Source organism: Dermacentor andersoni, chromosome 3 (genome assembly GCF_023375885.2).
Source record: "Dermacentor andersoni chromosome 3, qqDerAnde1_hic_scaffold, whole genome shotgun sequence".
In the NCBI taxonomy this organism is placed as follows: Eukaryota; Metazoa; Arthropoda; class Arachnida; order Ixodida; family Ixodidae; genus Dermacentor; species Dermacentor andersoni.
Window position 1 is genome coordinate 88,875,478 of NC_092816.1, and position 26,913 is coordinate 88,902,390.

The window sequence follows — 26,913 nt, forward strand, 5'->3', positions numbered from 1 at the left end:
CAGACCGACTACGATAATCTCGATAGTCTGTTCACAAGACTACAGAAGGACGTACAAGCTGCGACCAAGGTGGTTAAGACCGACATAAAGGTAGATCGTATGGACGCGCGCCTTGCGCACCTCCTAGAAGCCAAAAACTCCATCCTGCGCCGCTGGAGAACGCACAGACTCCACCGCCGACTTCGTAAGAAAATTGCGGAGCTCAATCGCACAATAGAAACTCATTCCATCGAACTGTCCAAACAATAATGCAATGAAGTGTGCTCCTCGGGTGATGGGCAGATGAGAACGGGGTGCGAATGGAACCTGCTCAAACACTTACTCGACGATTCGCAAAGCAAAAGCAATCAGAGACTAGCCATCGATCGCATAGTTCATAATCAAAAAGTGGCGGGCGTATTTGAACACGTCCTCCTGCAAGAGTTGGCCCAAAAGTATCTTCCGCTGGGCCACTCCGGTGACGGGGATTATCCTCGTTATCGGGGGGGAGCGGTGGGGGAGCTCGACGCCCCCTTCACGGAATCCGAAATCTGGGAGGTGCTCCAAACGCTCAACGGTCGCTCTGCACCGGGCCCGGATGGAATCTCCAATAAGCTCCTCCGCAACTTGGACGAACAATCAGTTGCGCTGCTCACCGGGGAGGTCAATAAAATTTGGGAAACGGGCCTCGTCCCCGTCTCCTGGAAGACAGCCTCAGTGGGGCTCATCCCGAAACCAGGCAAACCTCTTGCGCCGGAGAACATGCGGCCCATCTCGCTCACGTCCTGCGTGGGTAAGGTGGCCGAACATGTCATTCACAACCGTATATCTAGGCATATAGAAAATAATGAGTTATTCCCTCCCAACATGGTCGGCTTTCGGCCGGCACTCTCCACACAGGACGTCATGTTACTTATAAAGAGGCAAATCATTGACGTCGACACTAGAGACACTCGGGGCATCCTTGCTCTAGACTTGTCCAAGGCTTTTGATAACATCTCGCACCGGTTCGTGCTAGACGCCATCTCGGATCTGGGCCTGGGGCCACGATTCCATGCGTACGTTAGCTCCTTCCTCAGGGATCGCAAGGCCACTGTCAAAATAGGGCAAATCAAATCGAAGGAATTTACATTGGGAGCGAGAGGCACCCCGCAAGGGGCGGTCATCTCTCCCCTACTGTTTAACATCGCCATGAAGGGCCTCTCGGACAGACTGGTCACAGTAAGAGGAATGGGTCACGCCCTCTACGCGGATGAAATTACCGTGTGGTGCATGGGAGGGTCTGACGCTGCAGTTGAGAGTGCGCTCCAAGAGGCGCTCGACATCACAGAACACTTCCTAATAGACACGGGCCTGAGTCTGTCACCAACCAAGTCCGAACCTTTATTGTATAGGCCCACCCGACGGGGGTTAGGTGCTCCACACCCTTAGATCAAGTTCCCATAGCACTCTATACGAGGGACGGACAACAAATCCACAGAGTGGATACCATCAGGGTCCTCGGACTCTTGCTGGAATCTCGCGGGAGCAACTCACAGACTATAGCCCGCATTACTTCCAAGACGGAGAATATGCTTCGGCTTATCCTCAGGGTCTCGAACCGCAGAGGGGGTTTAAGCGAGAGCAATCTACTCAGACTCTACCACGCGTTCTTGATGAGCCACGTTAACTATGTAGCCTCCGCGTTGCGCTGGTCTAAACGGGATGAGGCCAAAATCGACGCCCTCATGCGCAAAAGCATCAAGCGCGTGCTGGGTTTACCACTCCCTACCAGCACCGCGCGTCTCATCGAGGCCCAACGAGTGGCCCAAATAATACGACTCTCATCATCGCGAGCGGGGAGACGCATCCTCGAATCCGTTGGATGCGGTCACCAGGAAATCACGGAGCGCAACGTGACCCTATCACCCATGGTCCGAGATACGTTCAAGGTAGATACCATGCCACGTAACGTCCACCCTCAATACAATGTAGGGCGCCGGGTAGCCAGGGCTCGTTCCCTGTTAAAAGCGGCTGCGGCCACTCCGAATCTGGCATGTTTCGTTGACGCCGCCCAGTACGAGCGCTCTGATCACTATGCCGTAGTTTCGGTTGACTCCAATGGCACTCTCGTTAACTCAGCATCCGTGCGGAAGGTTTTTGCAACAGTAGCCGAGCAGGTTGTTATAGCTATAGCACTGAAGGACCCTCTACGTCCCAATATCTTTACAGACTCCAGATCTGCAGCCCGAGCTTTCGCCTCCGGCTCGATCTCAAAGGAGGCGGCGGCCATCCTCGGCAGCGAGGGGGCTGCTGGTTTTCATAGCTTCAAATGGTTCCCGGCCCATATGGGAATCAATGTGCACTCTGAGGTTGTTAACGCCAATGAGTTGGCCCATGGCTGTGCGCGAGGTCTTACACACCGCGGTGGTTCAGGTGGACTCACGGGCGGCGACTTAGGACTGTACAGGGATTCGCTTCTCACCTTCCGTGAAATCTTGGCACATTATCAACTTGCTTGGCGGGCCTTTCCGCTACCACACCCTAAACTTAATAGACCACAATCGTCGGCGTTTCACATGCTTAAAACGGGGTCATTTCCCTCCGGGGGCCGATTCAGTCACTTCGCGCCTAATGTAGAACCCCACTGTCCAGACTGTGGGGAGGCGTACTGCTCCTTATCCCATATGCTCTGGCAATGCCCTGCGTTACGCAGCTCATCGCTAAGCACTCTAACCGACTGGAAGGCAGCCCTTAAGAGTGGCGACCTCTCAGAGCAACTACCGGCTGTCCAGAGGGCCTGTGACAGGGCGGAGGACCACGATCTTCCGACCCCGACGTGGGTGCGGCCCGCGACGGCTACGGGAACTCCCTGAAAAGGGAGGTACCCTAACGCCGGTTCCTCAGGACCATTAATAAAGTTCTTTGTCTGTCTGTCTGTCGCTCTCCTTCTCAGACTGAAATATTAAAAGTGCGAAACAATAACATGAAATCGACCCACGCAAGAGGCCGCGCCGCGTTTCTACTAGAAAGCTCGTCTTTGTGCTCAGTTTTAGCCGCCAGCGAACACTAAGCTGCAGTTGCCGGGCAGCATGAAAGCACTATGGGGTATTTGAATGCTATAGCGTTCCACTCTTAAAGGCGACGCTTAGGCGTCCCCCAAATTACTTTATTCTCTCTTCGCGTACTTGCCGAATTAGGCAACCCACATTTCCGCGCATTGCTCACGTTGGGCGAGGTGCCATTTCCTAAAACAAACTGCGCAATAGCTCTCGGCTCAATTTCGGCGCAGAATCGCAACCATCGCTGCGATGGTGTGACGGCTGCGACTGTGTAACCAACCGGTTGGTCACAGCCGGAAAGGGGGGGGGGAGAAAGGGGTCGGCACTGCGGCTGGGATTTTCTTCGCAAGTGACGGAAATAGCACTTCCGGTTCGACGACAATCGCACCATGTGAAATAGGCTTTCGGCGGACGCCGTAGGGGCGCGTTGCCGGTGCTCGTGTGTCGAAAGCAATCTACGACGTGGCCAAAGTGAGCGCCCCCGCGGGCTTCGTCTTCATTTCATTCATTTCATTTTATTACCTTAAAGACCCCTTGCGGGGTATTACATAAGGGGTGGGTGGTACAAAAATACAGGAGGTCGCCCACTATGTTATTTTGCAGACAGAACACTCGTTACCTCTTCCACGAAGGCAGATGAGGTGGCGATGGCAGCGACGGGGTGGGGAAAGCCGTTCCAGTCTTTAGCTGTACGATGAAAAAATGATGACGAGCAGGTGACAGTGCGGCACGCTAGGGCGAGCAACATTTAGTGGGTGGCCTGTGCTCAGCGATATGCCTGAAGGTTCTAAAATGTGAGGTGCGTGGCGAAGCGAACTGGTGTAGAATTTATGGAATAATGATAAGCTCGCGATACGGCGACGGTGCGCTAGTGTGTCCAAACCAGACTCTACTTTTAATGGTGATACGCTGATATCATATTGTCACGTGGTCGTGACGTCAAAGAACACAGTAGCAATACTGTGAAAGGCAAAACTAGCTTTTATTGGGCGAACCTGTGCCCACAAAACAAGCTACACTTAAAGCACAACGAGAGCTGCGAACACAGTCGGCGATCGTCGAAAATCTGATCTACGGGTCAAGCGCGTCGGCTTTTATACATCAATCGTCGAATGTCCCAGACTAATCGCTGGGACCCGCGCGTCTTCCACAAAGTTCTACATTACTCGCGTCGCGCACACATGCAATCAGATTACACAAATTTCGGTCACAGACAGTGGTTGGAACCATCGATAACATTCCAGAAACTTCCCACACATGCAAGCGCGTCCTGCGCTGTGCGATAATATTTGTTAGGCGGTGAAACGTGTCGCCCGATAAGGACAAGTACACGTGTCAATATGAGTATGTCGAGTGAATGTATGTTACGGCGCGGTTCTGTATGGATTCTAACGCGTTGCTGAGGTAAATCTGGTGAGGATGCCATATGGGTGATGCGTATTCGAGTCTTAGCCTAACCAGTGTTTTATATGCTAGTAGATTTACCTGTTGAGCAGCATTGTGGAGGTTGCGTTTCAGAAAACCCAAAGTTTTGTTAGCAGATGATATGAAGTTAGTTATATGCGAGCATTCCTAGAATTCCTAGAAGAAACTAGGAATTGGCAAGAATCAGATGTATGCATTAAGAGACAAAGCCGGCAATATCATTACTAATATGGATGAAATAGTTCATGTGGCTGCGGAGTTCTATAGAGATCTATACAGTACCAGTGGCACCCACGACGATAATGGAAGAGAGAATAGTCTAGAGGAACTTGAAATCACACAAGTAACGCTGAAAGAAGTAAAGAAAGCCTTGGGAGCTATGCAGAGTTGGAAGGCAGCTTGACTGTCTTGAAGACCAAGAAATTTTCTTAAACTTCTTCCAGCTAGTTTGCTAAGCTGCTATTTAGTATTGCTTCTTTTGATGGCGCTATGGGAGGTACCAGGTTTGCGCAAATGTTCCTCGCAACTTGTTTGCAAACACGATGTAGGTTCATTGCAGGAACCGGCATTAGGTTATAGATGTGAAATGCACGCTAATATGACCGGTGTGGGTTTGAAGGTCCATGCATGCCACTCTCAAGCAAATGCCAAGTTTACATTGTATGAATCTTCCTTAACTTCGCAGGGCGTGTTTCGTTAATCCCTTCATCTGTGCAAAAGAATGCTCATAGGCCTTGAGCCTTACCCTGATCCTCTTGTCCAACAAAAAATATTTTAGTCATTGCACTAGGGAATATATTTGGGTGATAGTGTGACAATTTTTGCCTCTATAACCTTTCTTTTCTCCCATCTTATCAGTGAAGACTTTGTTCGAACAGAGTGCCGTGCAGTGACAGAAATTCTCATCACAATAAGAAAATCCCTGAAGGAGATTTCGAGTCTGACTAGGACTTCGTCTTGGGTAAGTAGGTGAAGTCTGCTGCACATTGTTTTTGTGCACAAAAAGATATTTACAGAGGAAGGACACATGAAAGTGCGAACTACCAACTGATTTAATGATTCAAAGGATGGAACATAGGGCACAAATTTTGCGCATACGCAAGAGGCTAATGTTGTGACAGTGCTAGTTTGTCTAGTATAGCTACAAATGGGCATTAAACAAGTGCACCTCTGGGGTATTAAGGCAATTGAAGTGCTACTAATATGTGCACAATTTTTGTAATAAAATATACCTTCGTGAGCTCATGTGCAGTTTTGTTGCTACTCCTGCCCAGGATCATAATGTGCGAAAGCACGGCTCACATGAGCAGACCTTGCAATGTGCGCAGCACCATCCGGTTTATTTAAATTGTTTGAATGCTCCCTCAAATAGTCATTCAGATATCGGGCCGTTTGGTCCACATAGAACTTGCGACAGCTGAGAGGTATTTTATAGGTCAACCCTCAGCACAATGCACAAAATGGTTGGTGTGATTTTTCATACACCCTTGTCTCGTGGTACAAGAACAGAATTGGGCTAATTTTACAGATGTGTAAAGGAACAAATGGGACTAGACGAGTAGCAGTTTCTTTCATATTGTAATGCAATGCAGCGATCTTTTTATTACTAGTAGATCAGTCATAGCAACAGAACTTTAATGAGGAGTGCCTTCGTCATCAGGCTAGTACGTGAATGTCCCGGGGGGAGCCTCTAATTGTGTCCTGCATTTACTTCAGTTTCTGAATTACTGAAGCTCTGTTCGCAATAACAGTGATGCCTTAGACGTTCTAGAGCACCAATCTTTTACTTTAGCTTGACTTATTATTTGCCTTTAGTGTCCCTTTAGACAGTAAAGGGCACAACACCGCTGCAGGAATGACGCACTCACCCTTAATAATGTTTCAGGTGGCCGTGCCACGATTGTGCCCGTGGCTACGTTGCCGGCAGCTTCAATGACTGCTACTGCATGCACTGCGGATGCATCGACAAGCTGGCCTCCCCCGGATCTTTTCGACTATTCGACGCCGCCAGTGCTTTTTGACCGGACTTCCCACGTTAGCTGGAAACCTGTATCTACATCTACCGCTTCCGCTGTCAATCGTGGCCTCAGTCTACATAAGGATTCCTCGGCAAGCACTTCACTGGGGCCCAAAACCGCTGCAGGAATGGCGCACTCACCCTTAATAATGTTTCAGGTTGGATACCTTGATTGTTTTTCCGTTCGGAGTAGCAACCGTTGCCTATTCGTGGTGTTGTGCCCCACTGAGCTCTCTAACTTGTGTAAGCGTTGTAGCAGCTGTGTAGCAATGTGTGTTAAAATAATGGATCTGCTGCTATCTGGCGATGTCGAGACAAATCCAGGGCCTTCTACCGAAGAATTGTGAACTACTGTTTTGGAAACCGTAACAAGGATTGAAAGCGGGCAGGCAGATATGCGTACTGATTTACACGCACTTAAGCACTGGCAAGCATCTGCCAACGAGGAACTGCAACAGCAATCTTCAAGAATACGTGTTCTTGAGATTGACACGTCATCGCTGAAAAAAAAAAAAACAAAGTGCATTGCCACTCCGCTCGCCTGAAGCTATTAATTCAATATCTGAGCAAATTAAGACTTGAATCAAGATGCGGTGATACGAAAAATTGGATAAGGCGATGTAATCTCCTCTTTTTTGGCATCTCCGACGATTCCAATGAAACATGGTCAGCGTCAGAAGGCAGAGTCATTGATATTTGTCCGAAGAAGCTTGGCGTTACAATCGAATCTTCGCAAATCGACTGTGCGCATCGTCTTGGCAAATATCAAGTGGATAAATGTAGACCGATTATTACTAAATTCGCCTTCTTCAAGGATAAGCAAACAGTAGTAGAAAAAGGTTATAAGTTCGAAAATACAATTTTGCTGTGCGCAAAGACTTTTCATTGCAAACACGAGTAGCCAGAAGAAAGTTAATATGACCCGCCGTGGTTGCTCAGTGGCTATGGTGTTAGGCTGCTGAGCACGAGGTCGCGGGATTGAATCCCGGCCAGGGCGGCTGCATTTCGATGGGGGCGAAATGCGAAAACACCCGTGTACTTAGATTTAGGTGCACGTTAAAGAACCCCAGGTGGTCGAAATTTCCGGAGTCTTCCACTACGGCGTGCCTCATAATCAGAAAGTGGTTTTGGCACATAAAACCCCATAATTAATTATTATTAAAGTTAATAGAATTTGCGAAGTCCAAAAATGTGCCGTTTAAACTAGCCGTCGATAAGCTGCGCATATAGAATACCGTGTTCACTTGCTGCGCTGACACTGACAGTGTTATTCAATCATCTAGATAGCAGTTTCAAAGGCCGGCAGTCTCATCTGATTGTGATGCACCTCGTAATCCAAGTGTCCATAATGATGTAGCGCAGATTTCGATATCTTTCATGAAACAGCAATTGTGATATTCTACTAGTCACAGAAACATGGCTCCACTCCGATATCAGTGATGACGAAGTCCTACAACCATCAGTTGACTACAGCATCTATCGTAAAGACAGGGACGGAAGAAGGGGCGGCGGGGTATTGATAGCCATAAAAAAAGACATTATTGCCTTTCCACTTGAAATTTCAAGCCCACTTGAAATAACCTGGGTCTGCATTCCGTCTTCGCATTCAAAGAACGTATTTGGAATATGTTATCGACCACCAGACAGTACAGAAATGTTCACGTCTTATTTGTATGAAAATATTTGCGAAATTACTACGAAATTTCCTAAAGGTAACATATTCTTATTTGGTGATTTTAATTACCAAGAAATTGACTGGGCTAACCTAACGTCACCCTGCCAACACTCCAACGATTTCGTAGCACTTGCACTAGACTTTTCTCTAGTGCAAATGATTCAGAAACCCACCCGTGGCAATAATGTTCTTTACCTCGTTTTCACGTCCATCCCTGAAACAGTTGCATCAGTTTCTTTGATGCCTGGTTTTAGTGATCATCTACTCGTTAACCTCACAATAGAACTACCCTTATACAAACGCACTGCGACACGTAAGCGCATATTTATTTATAAGAAGGCTGATTTCACTGCCATCAACATAGGTTTGGAGAATTTCTACAGCTCGTTCATACTTCATTTTGTTTCCCGACCTGTTGAGGAAAACTGGAAGCTCTTTAAGGAAACACTAATGAAGCTTACACATGCTCATGTCCCACTAGTTCACTTCCGGGTAAATAGTTCAACACCATGGTATCACAGGACGCTACACTCATTAAAAATAAAAAGAAACGCCTGTTCAGAATTGCTAAGCGGCAAAGAACCGCAGTGGCGTGGTTAAAACATAGAGTCCGAAAAAGATTATTGCTGTAACATTCGTAGCGCTAAGCACAAATTCTTTTCACATGACCTCCAATCCATAATGCAAAATAACCCTAAAAAATTCTGGGCAGTGATTTCCCCTCGAAAAGACTCGAGCCAAATTTCACTCCAAGACAATACCGGAGCACCTATTTCAGAAGAATCCTCAATTGCTTAAAATAATTTTTTGATCTCGATGTTTACACGCGAGGATTACTCTACCATTCCCGCAATCGCAGACGTAAACTACAGGTATATGGCACCAATAAAGATTGATGTTTCGGCATCTCATCCCTAATTAAGAAACAAAAGGTCTCTGTGTTAGCCGGCGTTGATGGTATAAATAATAAAATTTTAAGGCATACATCCACATATACAGCCCCCATTATATCACGCATTTTTGAGCAATCCTTGTCCACAGGTAAACAACCATGTGACTGGAAAATCGGGAACATTATTGCTATCTTTAAGTCGGGCGATAAAAGTAAGATAAGTAATTACCGACCCATATCATTAACAAGCATTCCATGTAAATTACTAGAGAATGTAATAGCATCTAATATTGTGCAGCACTTAGAAGCTAACAATTTCTTCTATCCGAAGCAACACGGTTTTAGGAAAGGCAGGACTTTCCTGTGAGACTCAACTAATCGAATTCACTAACGAGCTATTCACATACATCGACAATGGTTTCCAGATTGATAGTATCTTTATTGACTTTGCCAAAGCCTTTGATCGCGTTCCCCACTCTAGATTAATAGCCAAATTATGATCATTACATTTAGACAGCCTTACAATATCGTGGATAAGGAACTTCCTCACATCCCGCAAACAGTTTACGTTTACTGACAATCATTCTTCTTCCTTAGCCGATGTGTCATCTGGTGTACCTCAAGGTAACGTGCTGGGTCCGCTATTGTTTCTCATCTACATAAATGATGTGCCATCCGGCATAACATCAGCAATCAGATTATTTGGTGACGATTGCGTAGTTTATCGCGAAATTAAGACACCCGACCACCACATCGCTCTTCAGAAAGATCTGGACAAGATTACAAACTGGTGCACGCTATGGCAAATGTCACTAAATACAGAAAAATGCAAATTAATGACTGTCAGCCGAAAGAAAACTAACTCTCGCACTTACTCGCTTAATAACAGTGCTGTCACTGTCACCCCCTTGTACAAATATCTCGGTATTCATATTACAACAAACTTATCATGGAAGGCGCATATAAAACATGTTACAGCAAAAGCATCTAGCACACTTGGTTACCTAAAACGAAACCTACGTGAAGCCCCTTCAGCCACTCGTGAAATAGCGTACAGAACGTTTGTTCGTCCTCAGCTCGAATTCGCTTCCGCCATCTGGTCGCCACATCAGGAATATTTAATAAATTCTCTCGAATCTGTTCAAAACCGTGCCGGGCGTTTCATAGCTAAAGATTACAGTAGGCATTCTAGCGTAACTAATATAAAGAAATCACTATCACTCCCATCCCTTGAATCTAGAAGGACGATAGCTCTGCTTTGCTTACTGCACAAAATCACTCACAGTCAACACGCAACTACATTACCCCTTTGCCGCCCATTCGCACATCTCGCCGCTTATATAACGCACACAGCTTCACACGTGTTTTTGGCCACACAAATGCATTTAACAAATCTGCATTGCCTCTGGCAATAGCAGCTTGGAACGATCTTCCAAGCCAAATTGTTGAAATTAATAATCTGGACACGTTTAGAGAAACATAAAAAAAAATTGATTCCGTAGTTATGCGCACACGTTTCATTTGTACCGTGTGACTTGACTGTCATTCTCTATCCTTGCAAGCAGTTTATAAATATACATGCGTTTGCAGTTCTTTGCAGGAGTTCGATGAGCCATGCGCGTTTCTTATCGTCCAGGGTGGTGTTGTTCTTCGTTTGCTTGGTGTTGTTCGGCGTCTTTCGATTCAATTTTCTTTCTTTTTTCAATTGTTTGATTTGTTGTTAGCTATGTTTTTTGCTCCTGTTTTCGCTACATGTTGTTTCTCTTGCCCCCCTCACGCAATACTCCAGTTGGAGCCTGTGAGGTATGTGTATAAATAAACAAATAAATAGTCCCTCTGACCTGCATAGGACTTGCCACAGCTGAGAGGTATCGCACTGATAACCCCCACATCACAACACACAAAGTGCTTGGCATGGTTCTTCATACATCCTTGTCTCTCAGTACTCGCGGTACAAATAAACAATTGGGCTAATCGCTTGGGTGCGGGAGAAACCACTGGGGCACCATATCTACCAGCCAAGTTTTTCCATTTGTGGCTAATTCTGAGCACATATGGCACAAAGGCATGTCTAGTGATCTGTTCTTTTTATGTCCGATGGTGTGTCCAAGTGAGCAACGCTTCACCTTTCAAAGAACAGATTTGGTAACAGCATGTACAACAAATTGAGTGAAGCTCGATTTTAAATGCCTGTTCATTCGATGTAATCGCATCAATAGGCCACTTGCCCCAGTTGGGCAAAAGCCATCGTACCCTGTCGTAGCGCATCAAGGGGCAGCCGAAGTCAGAGCCCTCGAACAGTTGCCTGCTAATGTATTTCACGATGCCTGCAGTTAAGACGTCTGCTGCTGTGGCTGTGAGCTGTAGTGGCTTATGCCAAGGGGATGGGAGGGTGAGTGCCACAGTAGCTGAATTGGTAAGGCACCACATGCCTAATGAAGGTGGTGCACATCTCCTTTTCCATACTATCTATAGATTCCCAAAAACGCACAATCAAACTACTTTATGCTTTCTCCGGTTTCGTTGTCTATATTCATCATCTGGTTAAATAATGATGGCTCAGCTCCATACGGGCTACTTCAGCTTGGAAGATAAGAATGTACGAGGAGGCCTAAGGAAGTGACCTGCTCAACAATTGTGGATAGTGTTTAGAAACAGTTTTAAAAAAATAGAAGATTTTGAGCTAAATGCATAGCAGACACTCGATTTGTCATAAAGGTGCTTAGAGTAAATACTTGTGCACTAAACATGAATGTTTTAGCTAAATGTGCCCCAACTGCTGACAAGAAATGCAGAAATAAGGTAACTTCTCAATCTAGTATATGCTCCTGACAGTGCAGCTTGTCAGCGAGCACCGCAACATTTGTCACAGCAGAAGCGTAACAAGGGGTCAGATGGGAAATAGGCACCCTGCAAAACAGTGGAGTTTACGGCTTTGAAGATGGTCGGGGCACAGCCTGGTATTGGCATGTTCAATAAAAGCATGAATCTTTTTAAACGGTGGGAGCTGATGCATACGCTTTCCATTCCACGTTGTGGTACTTGTTAAGTCGTCAGTCCTCACATCACCGGCAACTGCGCTTTCCGTTCTCGTATGCTGACATTTCTAATGGCATTGCCGGACATTTTTGTCATTCTTCTGCCTGTTCGTGTAGAGGCTTGCTTAAGATGTCCTCTTTGCCATATTAGGGCGAGAAAATTGCTTAATAAATCAAGATTAAGATAAAATGCATGTTTTCTTTAGATCGTTGCTTCGGGTGATCTAGTGCCTCACTTGATTTCCCCCCCCCCCCAATGCTTGACAGGCTTCATCGCCTCTTTTGTTTCATGCTGGCGGCCAACCAGGCTCCAGTTACTTCGGCGTCCAATGAAGGTATGTGCCTGGGAGGTGCTGTTTACATGGAGCAGCAGTGTCTGCCTAACCAGACCCTTTAATCTGATTTGCAACTAGAGAAAAGTTTTACATTTAAAATAGCGTGAGGCTTGGCACCGACTTCTGATAGCACTGCAATGCATACTAATAATGCGGCAGAAGTCGACCGTGAGGCAGCCTTATTACAAAAATCCGGACCTATATCTACCTTAACATGCCCCTAAATCAATTTTCCATTTTGCTTTCTTCAAAGTGTGGCCGCAGGAGCAGATCCAGCGAAATGCATAGATATTTCAGTGGCATGAACATAATGGCCACACCTCATCATTACCTCCGTGCATTAGCTTGAGAAGCGGCTAATCACTTTGAGCACGCTAAAGTAAGCAAAAATTAAGGGCTCACTAGAGCATCGAAGCAGTGCCACGAAAGAGCAAGCTACTCGAATATCGAGCTCAGTCGTGCTCGCAGACACTTTTGAATTGCTATCTCAAAGCATAAATTCATATACGGTGCGGCAAAGTAAAAAAAGAAATCAATTTTTGTTTGTTTCCATTGCTATGAATGTTGGCACTCCAGCAAAAAAAGACCCCTTCTTTCACGCCGAAAATGTGCGCAGTAATGTACAACATTTGTCGTACGTGAAAGCAAATAATTTTGCTATTGGCTTCAAGTAACAAAGCAAAACGCATGCCATTTCTGTTGCTCTAAGCAAGAGCGTGCATGCAGTTTCGATGTTAGCACAACACTGGCAGGCCGGTCCCACAGTGCCAGCGTTGACTGAACTTGCTGTGCGAAACACTGAAAGTTGTTGCTCCGACGGGCTGCTTGAGCGGTGCCAGAAGCATGTACGCTATTGTGAAGAGAGGCATCTGTTTTTTGTAGGTTACTCTTAATGAATTGGCAAACGGGTATTTTTGTACAATGTCGAAACAAAGAAAAATTAAGGCCTTTATTCCCCCCAACCTAAAGAATTTAAAATCCAAACTCTTGCAGGTAAGGTAATGGCGTCGATATTTTGGGACCAAAAGGGGATCACCTTGGACTATATTTAACTGGGTGCTACAGTAACAGCAGTGATTAATTTTTCACTGATGGCAAAATGAGGCAGATCAGATCGACAGGCTTTTAAAAGCAGGTTTATCCTATAGGTCATGCGTGCCATGACCGAATCCATACCCTGAAAGCTGCAGAGCAGCTCGACAAGGACTTGCTAATCTGCCGTAAGCGGAACAGACGCCACTAGACCTGAGGTGTACAAATTGTACACCTCATGCACAAATATGTGCACAAGTTTACCCACAGCTTCAAGAACGTGCCTGCTAAATACAATGTCCCATTTGTTCCTTTGCACACCTGTCAAATTAGCCCAATTCTGTTCTTGTACAACGAGACAAGGGTGTATGAAAAATCACACCAACCATTTTGTGCATTGTGCTGTGGTTTGGCCTATAAGATACCTCTCAGCTGTCGCAAGTTTTATGTGGACCAAACGGCCCGATGTCTGAATGACTATTTGAGGGAGCATTCAAACAAATTAAATAAACCGGATGGTGCTGCGCACATTGCAAGGTCTGCTCATGTGAGCCGAGCTTTCGCACATTATGATCCTGGGCAGGAGTAGCAACAAAACAGCACATGAGCTCACGAAGGTATATTTTATTAGAAAGATCGTGCACATATTAGTATCACTTCAATTGCCTTAATACCCCAGAGGTGCACTTGTTTAATGCTTATTTGTAGCATTGCTAGAAAAACTAGGACTGTCACAACATTATCCTCTTGCGTGTGCGCAAAATTTGTACCCTATGTTCCATCCTTTGAATCATTAAATCAGTTGGTAGTTCGCACTTTCATGTGTCCTTCCTCTGTAAATATCTTTTTGTGCACAAAAACAATGTGCACCAGACTTCAATAACTTGCCCAAGACGAAGTCCTAGTCAGACTCGAAAATCTCCTTCAGGGATTTTCTTATTGTGATGAGAATTTCTGTCACTGCACGGCACTCTGTTCGAACAAAGTCTTCACTGATAAGATGGGAGAAAAGAAAGGTTATAGAGGCAAAAATTGTCACATTATCACCCAAATATATTTCTTAATGCAATGACTAAAATATTTTTTTGTTGGACAAGAGGATCAGGGTAAGGCTCAAGACCTATGAGCATTCTTTTGCACAGATGAAGGGATTAACGAAACACGCCCTGCGAAGTCAAGGAAGGTTCATACAATGTAAACTTGGCATTTGCTTGAGAGTGGCATGCATGGACCTTCAAACCCACACCGGTCATATTAGCGTGCATTTCACATCTATAACCTAATGCCGGTTCCTGCAATGAACCTACATCGTGTTTGCAAACAAGTTGCGAGGAACATTTGCGCGAACCTGGTACCTCACATAGCGCCTTCAAAAGAAGCAATACTAAACAGCAGCTTAGCAAACTAGCTGGAAGAAACTTAAGAAAATTTCTTGGTCTTCAAGACAGTAAAGCTTTACAACAAAATCGTGCCAGAGTAGAATTATGAGCGGTTGGGCCACGTTCTGCAATATTTGTCTTTATAGTTTACATTGGGGTTGCTCAACATGTGCCTTTTGAACTGTGGCGAGCAGGTGCTAAATCAAGTCGCGATTCGCTAGCCGCCAAAATCCGAGAGAAACACGGAAACATTATGAACATGCAAGACAAGAAACATTAGAGATAAATGCGCCATCGAGTGCCATATAAAATTTGCAACAGCTCAGTTACTCAGGCAATATCTGCAACAGCAATCCTACGAAGGATGCAACAATTTTTTTTTCGCGATCAATGCGCAGCATTAAGCAGCAACTGCAGCAACAAGCGCTTAGAACAAGTTTAAACGTTTTTTACCATAATAGAAAAAAGTGCTGCCAAAGTGAGAGCCCACATGTGCCCCCATTCACAACAGCAAATTCAACAAACAAGAGCAACAGCACTGAAAAACGGTAACAGGAGCTGCACAAGACCACACTACCAACCATAAACGCGCTGCAAGGTATAAGGAAATGAGCTGCTCCAGCGCTGCGCCCAAGTGTCACTCGAGCTCGCAAGCTCGAACTCCATCCGTTTCTTCCAGCGTAACTGACTAGAACAACATTCTAGCACACACTGCAGTAAGAAACCGTAAAATTGTGTTTCAGCCAAGCTGAAAAGCTGAAACAGCTTTAGAAGCGCGCGCAAAACTATAAACCGGCACACGCCATACTTGTTTAAACAACGCCATCATAACTGTGATGTCACTTCCGTGCGTGGCAGCAGCGTTTTAGTATGATATTTCCCTTCTACCACACGCGTGTCACCAGTTACCGCCAAAAATTTTAATCCAGGCAAGAGGTCACGTGGAAGATCGATGATGTTGAACGTTATTTGCGTTTGTAATGACAAAAAACAGTAAACTTACTAATGAAAATTACAGTATCTAATTAGCAATGATAATTTTATGGCCTATTTTATGTAATTAACATACTTCAGTAATTGTAAGCGAAAGTTTGTACGAAAAGTGTGTAAGTTTGTAAGCGCTAGGGGCGCTTATTACGGCGCCCCTAGCGGGAGATATAGAAACCAACTCGGGCATCCCTTGAGTGCTTCTACTATGCCTGTTTTATTAGCAGCGGCGCGGTCGATTTTTTCGCCCCCTGTGGCCATTGCTTGAATTTGAGAGTGTGCAGAGCCTGGCTTCGTCTCATCGGTCCTCGCGGCGCGCTTTGTCAACCTGTCTGATAGTGTGTTGATTTGACTTGTCTCGTTTTATGCTCCAATGTACGACTTTAGAAAGGCAGTGCACCTCTGGCGTGGAATTCTTATAGCAACATTAAACCTACAAAGTTCCGGAATTGAAAATCTAAAGCACAACTTTGGAAATGCCAATGCACCTTTCACATCAAAAGTTTATGAGAACTTTATACCCATAAAGTTTCGGAATTGCCATCCATGCGCTCCGTAGATTCCACGGCCTCCGCCAGATGCCGCGGTGAGCCCGTTCGCCATCGAAACGCCCTTGAAACTTTGTGCTCGGATGGGGCTGCTTGCGTTATGTGACTTCCGGTGCATGGGCGTTGCCGCGAAACCCAACCCGAATTCGTAATGTTCGCGGTCAAATGTCTTTTCGAGCGCGAAAAAGACGTTCTAGACAAAATCCAGAATGATTTCCGGAGCCAGGGGTTGATTTTTTCGGCGGTGCATGGACAGCACGAAAAAATTTCGGGAGGGGGGGGGGGGACCACAGGGGCATCTCAAATTTAGTGATGCGATGGGACATATCCCTGAACCGGTGTGGGGACTATGTGGAAAAATAGTGTAAGGTACGTAGAATATTACGTACATTTGTAATTACCTGTATGTACTTTCTTTTGGCTAAAAAAAGTAGGGGCAAATATTTTCTTATTCGCCTGCGTACAGCTTCGCTGTAAATATTCTTCTACCTCAAGTAACCTTCCTTCTCCTTCTCGTACGGTGTGTACGCTATCAGTCAATGAAGGCGTTGTTTTCCAGTGCATGATCGAGGCTCCTCAAACCTTCTTTTTCTTGTGGCACTCATATGATATCCCTCCTGTACTGCTTAAGACGTATTGAAACATATTCATTCCTATTGTTGCGTGCATATTCAACAGTGTTCTAACATCTTGTACGTTTCCTAGCGCTTTGAAGGTAGCACGGGCAGTGTCCGTACACAACTAAGGTGCTAGAAGTGCAGTAACTAATTACCGGCGTACCTATAACCTGCGCTGCGTGAAAAGTGTTTGAATCCTTATTGCATTCTGTGCTTTCTCTAGTATTCAGAACATATTATGGCTTTGTATCAGGGTGCTCCACAATAATCAGTTTGATCACATTATGAGACATGTTTCCAGTGGGGCACATAGGGGTCAATCAGACACTCTTTGGCCTAAGTAAAGCATTTAATGTAGTTTGACGTAATAGTTCTGCGGAAGCCCGCAAAGTTTCTTCAACTGTGAGAATTTTCTTTCGAAGAACCCATATGAGTTTCCTTTGTAGCAAGTGCTACGATTGGGTGGATGTCTCATTTTCCCATAATTACTTAATCTAGTTTGTCATGAGCTCCCCATTACAAAGCTCACGCAAATGAACATATATTCTTCCGTCACTGACTTGGTGTCTAATTGCATATTCAGTAGTTGTTGCTGAGGTGGCATTAATGGGCAGAACTGTGTTAGCTGCGCGGTCACGAGCGGAGTGTAGCAAGGATTCGTTCTCCACCTTCTTCTACAGCAGAGCTATTTATGGCTAGGGTTCCGTGAAATTTTCATGGGCGCGAGCAAAAGCTATCATCATCAGCAATGACTCGTGCAACTGCTCGCGCGTTCGTCGCCGTCGTCTTCTTCCACATCTGGCTCCGATGGCGCTCATCGATCATGCCAGAGTTCCCATACTGCGAAGGTGCTGACGGCACTGGCGGTGATTTCGGTCTCAAATACTTTGCTTCGATATAACGCGAAATAAAACCACGAATGAACGCGAATGTATAAAAATAATTGTGTGTGCGTTCCTTTCGTGAAAATGACCACTGATCAAGATAATAAATGTGTTCGTACCTTAGTTCAAAATTCTGTGTCACCTCTGCGGCGTGTGCTACACAGCTTCGCTGGTCATCCACCTCCATAAGAGGAATGGCTCATGATATTTTTTTTCTTACCGTTTGTAAATGACATCTTGTCAGCAATTCAACACTCTTCATTCCATCTATACGCTGACGACTTAAAGCGATTTAACAGACTGTAGGCAAAGTTCACGACTGAATTAGCCTCCAAAAAGAAATTTTGTGAATGTGTAAGGCTGCCCAACGAGGAAACCTGTCCGTCACGTAAGCAAATAATTATAAAAGAAAATAATGCATAAAACGTTGTTTCTATGAAGACTTTGCTGAAATGTTTGCTGGTGGTGGAATAAAAGCCATCTGTATAGCACCACATGCAGAGCCGACATCGCGCATTGTCGACATAATGAAAATTTCGATATTAAGAAAATTTAATGAAGAACATTACACATGCCCCTCGCGTTTCGGTGGTAGCGGGATGTGCTTTCCGCTGAGGCGTTCTTTCACCGATCAAAATGCCCGCGTATGCACGCAAAACTGCCTCGAGTGGCTAGTAACATAGCAGTTCTGCGTGTGTATTCAAAGGCATCTTTCACGCTCGAAAAAACACTTTTATGTAGCACGTATTGAGAAACAGAAAGCTGCATCCGGAGTTTCTCACGTAGGTCAACAATTTTCTCTTTGACATTTTTCATCCAACTATGGTAATCGAGAAGTTGATTAAATAATAAAGACAAATTATCTAATTACGTGGAATGCAATAAATAATCTGAGTACCTCCAAGCGACGGCAGGCGACATTTCCTTGGTTCTATCCTGCTACGTAGCGTTTGCATATTCTTAAAGTTTGGCTCAAGTTAAGTGGAACGCCGTGCATCTTCCTGGGCAGGCATTCTGATCGATGCGTGAAGAAAGAAAAAGAACGGATTCGTCGGGTGCAGCTCTTCTTCGTTCAGCGTCATCATCGCCGTTCCATTCGCGCCGCACGAGGCCGCACGCGTCGAGAAGACCGAAGAACGATGCTCTGGCTTACGTGGCTCCTGCAGGTCCCACTGCTGGCTGCAGCGGATACGACCCCGAATCCACATATACCGAAACCGGCCGACTTCTGCAAGGCGCCTTACAACCAGACGCACGTCATGTGCGCAAAACCGTACGACACGTGTACCACCTTCTTCGCCAACACGTCGTTCATGAAGGAGTCCATCCTGTGGGTGCACAACCACTACCGGAGCCACCTGGCGCTGGGTCGGCTGTCCGACTTCCCGTCGGCCGGCAACATGCTCATGATGCAGTGGAACGAAGAGCTGTCCAGAGTGGCCGAGGCCATGGGACGACTCTGCACGGGCCAGACGGGCGTCGTACGCCCGTCGACCCAAATCCAGTACTCGACGGCCGAGTTCCCCGTGGTGGGTTGCAACATTCAGGCTCAGTGGACTAACCAGATGACGATGCCCATCATCTGGCGTTTCGTGGTGCGCGACTGGTTCGACCAGAACCTTGAGTTCCCGAAAGAACAAATCCGCGTCTTCAACGCCCCGGTGCACACCGATGAATTCAGTCAGCTCGTGGCGGCCGACGTCTACGCGCTCGGCTGCAGCTACACGCGCAACATCGTGCCGAACGTGAGGAAGTCGACGAAGAACGCGTTCATCTACGTCTGCCTCTACGGGCCCAAGGGTTACGAGAAGGGCAAGCCGCTCTACCACCCGGCTCCCACCTGCTCGACGTGTCCGGATGACACGGTGTGCAACGTTACCCTTGGGCTCTGCGTGCTGCAAAAGAACAAGCCGGGCGCCGCCAGGCCACTACCGCCCGAGGAACCGAAGAGCGACAGGACCGAAGACCCCGTCGACCAGGCAGAACCCGTCGAGGACTCCGCCCCGGAGGCAGTCGCCGTCGCCGTGGCGCCCCCGCTGGCAGCGGCCGTGATGGCTGTGTACATGTGGCACCACGGCGCGGCCTGAAAAGCAGGCCGCCATCTTTCTCGCGTCCACTGGCCGAGCTTCTCGGGAATTTGTTTATTTGTTTATTTGTACTTTTCTTACGTGCGTATATACATAAATGCTAATTTTCGTAGTTGTCATACCTGACCATTTTACTCATCTGGTTATTGGTGTGCCCACGCGTAAAACTACAGTTCGTGTTGGTGTCCGAGTGTTATCATGCTTATTTTTTAAGGCGATATAGTAGCTGTGTTAGAACCGGTTACCTAGATAGAAGCAATGTATGTGACTGGTGTGGCATAGTTTCTCCCTCTGAGAGATCTCCTGTTAACTGTTCAATCATGTTGTGGTCTAGTTTGGCTAGATGGCGCACCCCCCTTCGGTCACGTGTTTGGCATTTGACCAATGAGGTGGTGACATCTGGCAGGGAAGTCTTCGTGCAAAAAACGACCGCTTGCCGGCCCAGTCAGGCCCCGCACACTCTCAAGTTCAAGAAATGGCCACAGAGGGCGAAAAAATCGACCGCGCGCCGCTGTTAATGAAGCAAGCATAGTAGAAGCACTCAAGGGATGCTCGAGTTAATTTTAATATCTCCCGCTAGGGGCTCCGTAATAAGCGCAATTTCACTAAAAGACAAAGCTTATACTTTCTGATGAACCTACCCTGTGCATTTTTATTCCTTAAAAAATTCTCTACTTTCATCTTCAGCATTAAGTGAACAGGGTTTTTCAACTCATGGTCAAAATACATTTACACAAGAACTAAAATTCATGCTAGCTTGTGCTGTCTAGGCCAAATTTCAGCTTTTCTGTTTTGTATGTCTTCTTGCTTTTGTGTTCCACTCGGCGCTTAAAATACCCGATAGACAATTTGCACACAAACAAACCATTTGTATTACAGACTCAACTTTATTTGCAAAAAGTACTACCGTCGCAGACAGAAAACACTGAAATATAGTAAGAAATCCGGAGAATTGTTTTCTGCGCATGTAATTTGGTTGGCTTTGGGCGAGGGTCTAAAAATGTTGCATAATTGGGTTTCCTAAAGTCAGTTTTTCCGTAATACAGCCATTGTCACAGGACATGTATATTTCTTAATTGCACATGCGCCCACCTACTGTCCCCTGTCATAGTACAAATACCGACACATAAACGAGAAGAAAGGGGGTTAACCGAGGGGCCCGATTTTTATGTCATATCATGAGAAGCCAACAAACACTGACACCAAGGACAACATAGGGGAAATTGTGCTTAATAAATGGAATGTGGAAACGATAAGTTAATGGAAATTAAAGTGGATGAAAAAACAACTTGCCGCAGGTGGGAACCGAACCCACAACATTTCGCATTTCGTGTGCGATGCTCTACCACTTGAGCTACCGCGGCGCTGTTTTCTCATCCACTTTCTTGGGTATTTATGTGTACTAGTAGAACCCTGGGAGTGTTAGCCAGCGCCACCACTCACAGATCTTGGCGGCGGACGTGGAACGTCCTTGTTGCCGCAGGCGTCACGAGAACGTGATCTTTTTGGGTGAAGGATACTGGTCAATAAACCCACATATGCTACCTGAAGGCATCAATGTTGCCGGATTCGAGACCCTCGTTATGTAATAAACGAGAAGAAAGGGGGTTAACCGAGGGGCCCGATGTTTATTAGTCATATCATGAGAAGCCAACAAACACTGACACCAAGGACAACATAGGGGAAATTACTTGTGCTTAATAAATGGAATGTGGAAACGATAAGTTAATGGAAATTAAAGTGGATGAAAAAACAACTTGCCGCAGGTGGGAACCGAACCCACAACCTTCGCATATTGTCCTTGGTGTCAGTGTTTGTTGGCTAACATAACGAGGGTCTCGAATCCGGCAACATTGATGCCTTCAGGTAGCATATGTGGGTTTATTGACCAGTATCCTTCACCCAAAAAGATCACGTTCTCTTGACGCCTGCAGCAACAAGGACGTTCCACGCTCGCCGCCAAGGTCTGTGAGTGGTGGCGCTGGCTAACACTCCCAGGGTTCTACTAGTACACATAGATACCCAAGAAAGTGGATGGGAAAACAGCGCCGCGGTAGCTCAAGTGGTAGAGCATCGCATGCGAAATGCGAAGGTTGTGGGTTCGGTTCCCACCTGCGGGAAGTTGTTTTTTCATCCACTTTAATTTTTATTAACTTATCGTTTCCACATTCCATTTATTAAGCACAAGTAATTTCCCCTATGTTGTACTTGGTGTCAGTGTTTGTTGGCTTACCCGCCGTGGTTGCTCAGTGGCTATGGTGTTGGGCTGCTGAGCACGAGGTCGCGGGATCGAATCCCGGCCACGGCGGCCGCATTTCGATGGGGGCGAAATGCGAAAACACCCGTGTGCTTAGATTTAGGTGCACGTTAAAGAACCCCAGGTGGTCAAAATTTCAGGAGTCCTCCACTACGGCGTGCCTCATAATCAGAAAGTGGTTTTGGCACGTAAAACCCCAAATATTATTATTATGTTTGTTGGCTTCTCATGATAAATACCGACACATGTAATAACTGTACTGGCAGCCAGCAAAGCTGTTTCTGTGGAGATTTAAGGCCCATGTTCTGGGGTGAAAAGTGTGGCCCTAGCTGTAAGAAAGTAACATTTTGTTTATCAAGCCAAAGTTTATAGGGTTCATGTTTTTTTAACTGTTTATTATTTCTATAATATTAGCTACATCCTTGAAATGTGGTTGAAATAAGAGCTCACATTGCCACAGCCATGTCCAAAGTAGCTCTGATGGTCTGCTAGTACAATTAATAAGTATATTGGTTCTTTTACTGACAGGAGACGGCGGGTGCACACACGTATCGTTAAGGAACACACATGTCCCGTGACAGTGGCCCCTTTCCACTTCTATACCATACTTCGCCGCCGTACATTGCGTATGCTTCACTGCATAACAAGACTGTATTGTGGCGAAGCTAATGTTAGAAAACTGAATTATGCAGCATTTCTGGGAACCTTACATGGCTTCATTCTGTAGAGGCGCTATGAAAAGGCACGCTGCTCTATATTCGCAGCAAACATAGTCTGCGTCATAGAAAAACAAATGTTTGTGATATTTATTCGCAAAATATTCATGCAACGTCAGCCAAAATATTACCTGCCGTTTTACTTGTGGCACTACCGCCAGTATGTCTGAATAACTGAGCGGATTTGAGTAGTCTGGCTCTGAAAATTGCCCAATGATATTGTTTTCATTCCGTTAAGATCAGTTTTTGCCTTTACTAGGATGCAAATGAAAAAAAAATGTTATTGTGACGTAGCAGTCAGCATGACTTTTAATGCGCCCCGAAGACATGGTGGACCGACCACACTGAAGGCACAGATCAATTTTAATATGAGTTCCCACAAGAGATGAAGATGAAGAACACGATGTGATGATGATCATGTGCAGATGTTGAAGTGTCTGAGAAATGCCCACATTATAATTATTTGTGTCAATAGAAGAATTACAAGCAACTTCTAGAAACCTGACATTTTGTGATTAAATTTTAAAAGTTGGCAGGTATGTATTATTACATTGAAGAAGAAAACATCCATTTGGTCATTAAAGAAAGTCATATATGCATTCGCTTTTTTATCGTCCCTCTTGTGCTTGGCCCTTCATTGGTCTACATTGTGCAACAGGTAAAATGACGTGAAGTATAACTGAAGACAAAGAAAATCCTAGCCTGCTAACATACGCCTTCTCAGTACACTATTGACACGTCCTGATTTATTAAGCGTGCTCATCTGTCAATTCCGGCACAAAAGCAAGTAACTATATCTTCCGTTCTTGAGCCGAAACATACACAATCATGCTTACACAAGAAACAACTTTCAGGAGGCCAATTATTGACACGCATTGTAGATAGTACTATGGATCAAGCATGGAGCGGACCACAATGCCCTCGAACTCTTCCCAACATACATCTATTGTCTAGCATCCTGGACCGACCTTCTGGCCATGCTTTGAAGCTGTTGTTGTTGTTGTCCTAAGTGGCCGTGGCACATACCCACAGTGGGGGATTGGCCAAGAATCGGGTGGTTCAATTAGGTGCATAAAAATAATAATAATAACGAGGGAGTTAACAATTTGAGCGTTGGAGTTTAAAAGTAAACGTTTTGTGTTTGGAGAAAAAAGGAAATAATCAGATGAGAACCGGGTATAAAATAATAATAATAATAAAACTAATAATAATTAATAATAGATAAGAAATAAAAGAAAGCTATGGTTGGGAGGGAGAACGATCACTCTAACATGGAAATCGATTGGTTTCAATGAGGTAATTTTGGATTGCCTAGCAAACATTTCTGTGGCTGAACCCAATAATGGAGGCTCCAAAAGATAAGATCACAGGCACTGATAAAGTTTGACCAATAGAGCGAAGCGGTATTTCGAGTAGTTTTCTTATAACAGAAAAACGTCTGCAAGACAACAAGAAATGGTCTATTGTCTCCGCTTCGCCACAGGATGAGCATAATGGGGAGGGGACCAGACCAGACCTGTGGAGGTAGACGTTCAGTGCAGGTATACGGCAGCGCAGCCTTGTGATGGACACTTCAATTTTCCGTGTTCGGCAAAAATCCAAGGGTGTAGGAGATGTCCGTAATCCACAGAGTTATTAATTGCGGAGCCTAATACTGTCTGAATAATGACACTGCTGCGAAATCTAGCAGCAGTAACATAAGCAGTCAAAGGGCAGCAAGGGAGAATCGGGCCACTTATCGATGCCTTGGCTAGAGAGTCTGTAATTTCGTTTAAGATTAGTCCTTTATGGCCAGGCACCCAAATCAAACGCACGCTTCTCAAGTAACCAGGTACCAATGTATGAAATGTCCTCATCCCGCGAGAATCACTAGAAGCAGTAAGGGATGAGCACAATGATAACGAATCAGTGACTATCATGGCTGACGTAATTGATGGTCCTAATTTGCGTAATGCCAGCACCACGGCCATGAATTCGGCTAAAAAGATTGGTATGAAATCTGGCAGCCGAAGAGAAAATGTCCAATCGAGAATCGGGGAAAATATTCCTACACCTGACTTTTCTTCGCATTGTGAAGCATCTGTAGCACTTACAACATTTGTTTGAAGGTTTTTCAGATTATCTTGTAATATCCCGCCTAGAATACGGTGTGTAAGTAATTTTGCATTATTAGGAAAAATGTTATCGAATTGAATATCCGTTGCAACAGCTCTGTCGGGAATAGGAAGTACATCGCATATGCGCACGCCCAAAAAGTCAAGTAATTTTTGCACGAATATGATTTGCGGAGTATGTAGTCGCGGCCAGATGACACCGAAAAACAATGCAGGTTGTTAAATAAATATTGTTTGGGGATCCATTGTTTGATAAATCCTTAAGAACGTCTGCACCGTCAAAAGCCGGAACCTGCACGAAAGTCGAGGAACACGGGATTCTATATAGAGAATAGAATTTGCAACAAATTTAGGAAGACCTAAACACAGACGTAATGCTTCTCTTTCTAAGAGGATTAGAGGACGGGACATGTAGGCTGGAGCTCCAGAGAAGAGCACGCAACCAAATTCTAATACAGGGCGAACGTACATACGATATATCATTAGGAGTGTATCTCTTCTCAATCCTATTCGACGACTGCTCAGCCTACGCAATATGCCAATTGCACGGGTACCTTTTCCAGTCACATGATTTATGTGTGAGCGCCAGTTGAGAGAGACGTTATAAGTAATTCCGAGGTATTGAACAGATTCCACCTGTGGTATGTCTTGCAGGTGGTAAGACAATGAAATGTGCACTATGTCACGTATCAGAAAAACGAGAACAGCGCATTTGGTGGCATTGAGTGTGAAGTGACTAACATCTAACCACCTCTCCAGAGCATAAAGGTAAGTTTGCAGTCGTTGGTATAGCGTATGGATGTCGTTTGCAGGCGCAAAAAAATTGGAGGACGCTTAAGCTTCGCCTTCAAGAGTGGAACGCGACAGCGTTCCCGTCGACCCGCCAAGGGGTGTAAGACAATGCGCTACGGCGCAGCGATCACCAAGATATACTCCGGCGTAACGCGCGCGCGCGGCCACGCGCGACGCGGTTAAGCGACGTCGGTGAAAAGCGCGCAGTCTATAGTCCGGCGTCACGGCGTAGCCGGCGTGCCCAGGTGCGCTTGGCGAACTCAACGCCGCCGGCGCGGAGATAGAGCGTGTTCTATTTCACGCGGCTGACGCTAGACCAGAATGCACTGCGCGCTGTAGCGGCGGCGAGCAGAAGGCAGAATGGCGGCCTGCGGAGCGCATACTGACAGTGCGGCTGTGGTTTTTTCAACATCCATGTGTGATGACAGCGCGAGTGAGGACGCCTGCTTGAAGCGATTCGCAACCATCCATGTGTATACGATGTGAAACGCATGGACTACCGCGACACAGAGCGGAAGAACAAAGCGTGGGAAGCTATACGAAAGCAGTGTGGTCTCGCCACAGGTAAGCTGCATTTCGCAGCTCTGTACTAGCTGGTGGTAGTCGCCGAGTTGAGGACGCTTGTCGAATAGCTTTCGTATGTACATGGTCCGCTTCCGTTTTTGACGTAGGCGACGTACTAGCGATATGAGTGCGATGTTCTGGCTGTCAGGACAAGATAACGCCATGCCGCAAAAGTTTTCGTTTTAAGCGCGCGGAAGGAGAAAAAGCGCGCGCTCTACCCGAACGGCCCGCAGCCGTGAAGTTGCGCTCCCGGACGCAGAGATGGCGCCAGCCTCGAGCTGCTCGCGCACGCCGAACTGTAGAGGAAGCAAATTTCTTGCACCCCTGGCGTCGCTAGCGCAGCGTATCCGACTTCGCCTGCCGCGGCCTGGCGCGCCGAGAACGTCGGACTATATCTTGGGCTTTACGAGGCGTCCCGCACCCACCAATCACGCGGTGAGCGTCGAGCAACGCAGCGTTCGGCGCGGCAACGAAACGTGCGCCTGAGCAAGCGGAACGAACCAAAGAACTCGGTGTCTCGGAGGGGGAAACGAT

General features: G+C 46.0%; 1 protein-coding gene across 1 annotated transcript; it reads left to right on the plus strand.

Annotated features, from left to right (window-relative positions):
- The first annotated feature begins 18,986 nt into the window (after window positions 1-18,986).
- Window positions 18,987-20,049, plus strand: LOC126524978 (scoloptoxin SSD976-like). Its single transcript, XM_050173045.2, has one exon. The coding sequence runs from the start codon at window positions 18,989-18,991 to the stop codon at window positions 19,934-19,936; it is 948 nt and encodes a 315-aa protein (XP_050029002.2). The 5' UTR covers window positions 18,987-18,988; the 3' UTR covers window positions 19,937-20,049.
- Window positions 20,050-26,913: the final 6,864 nt, after the last annotated feature.

Coding starts and splice junctions, on each gene's coding strand:
- LOC126524978 (XM_050173045.2), top strand. CDS start 18,989: ATGCTCTGGCTTACGTGGCTCCTGCAGGTCCCACTGCTGGCTGCAGCG.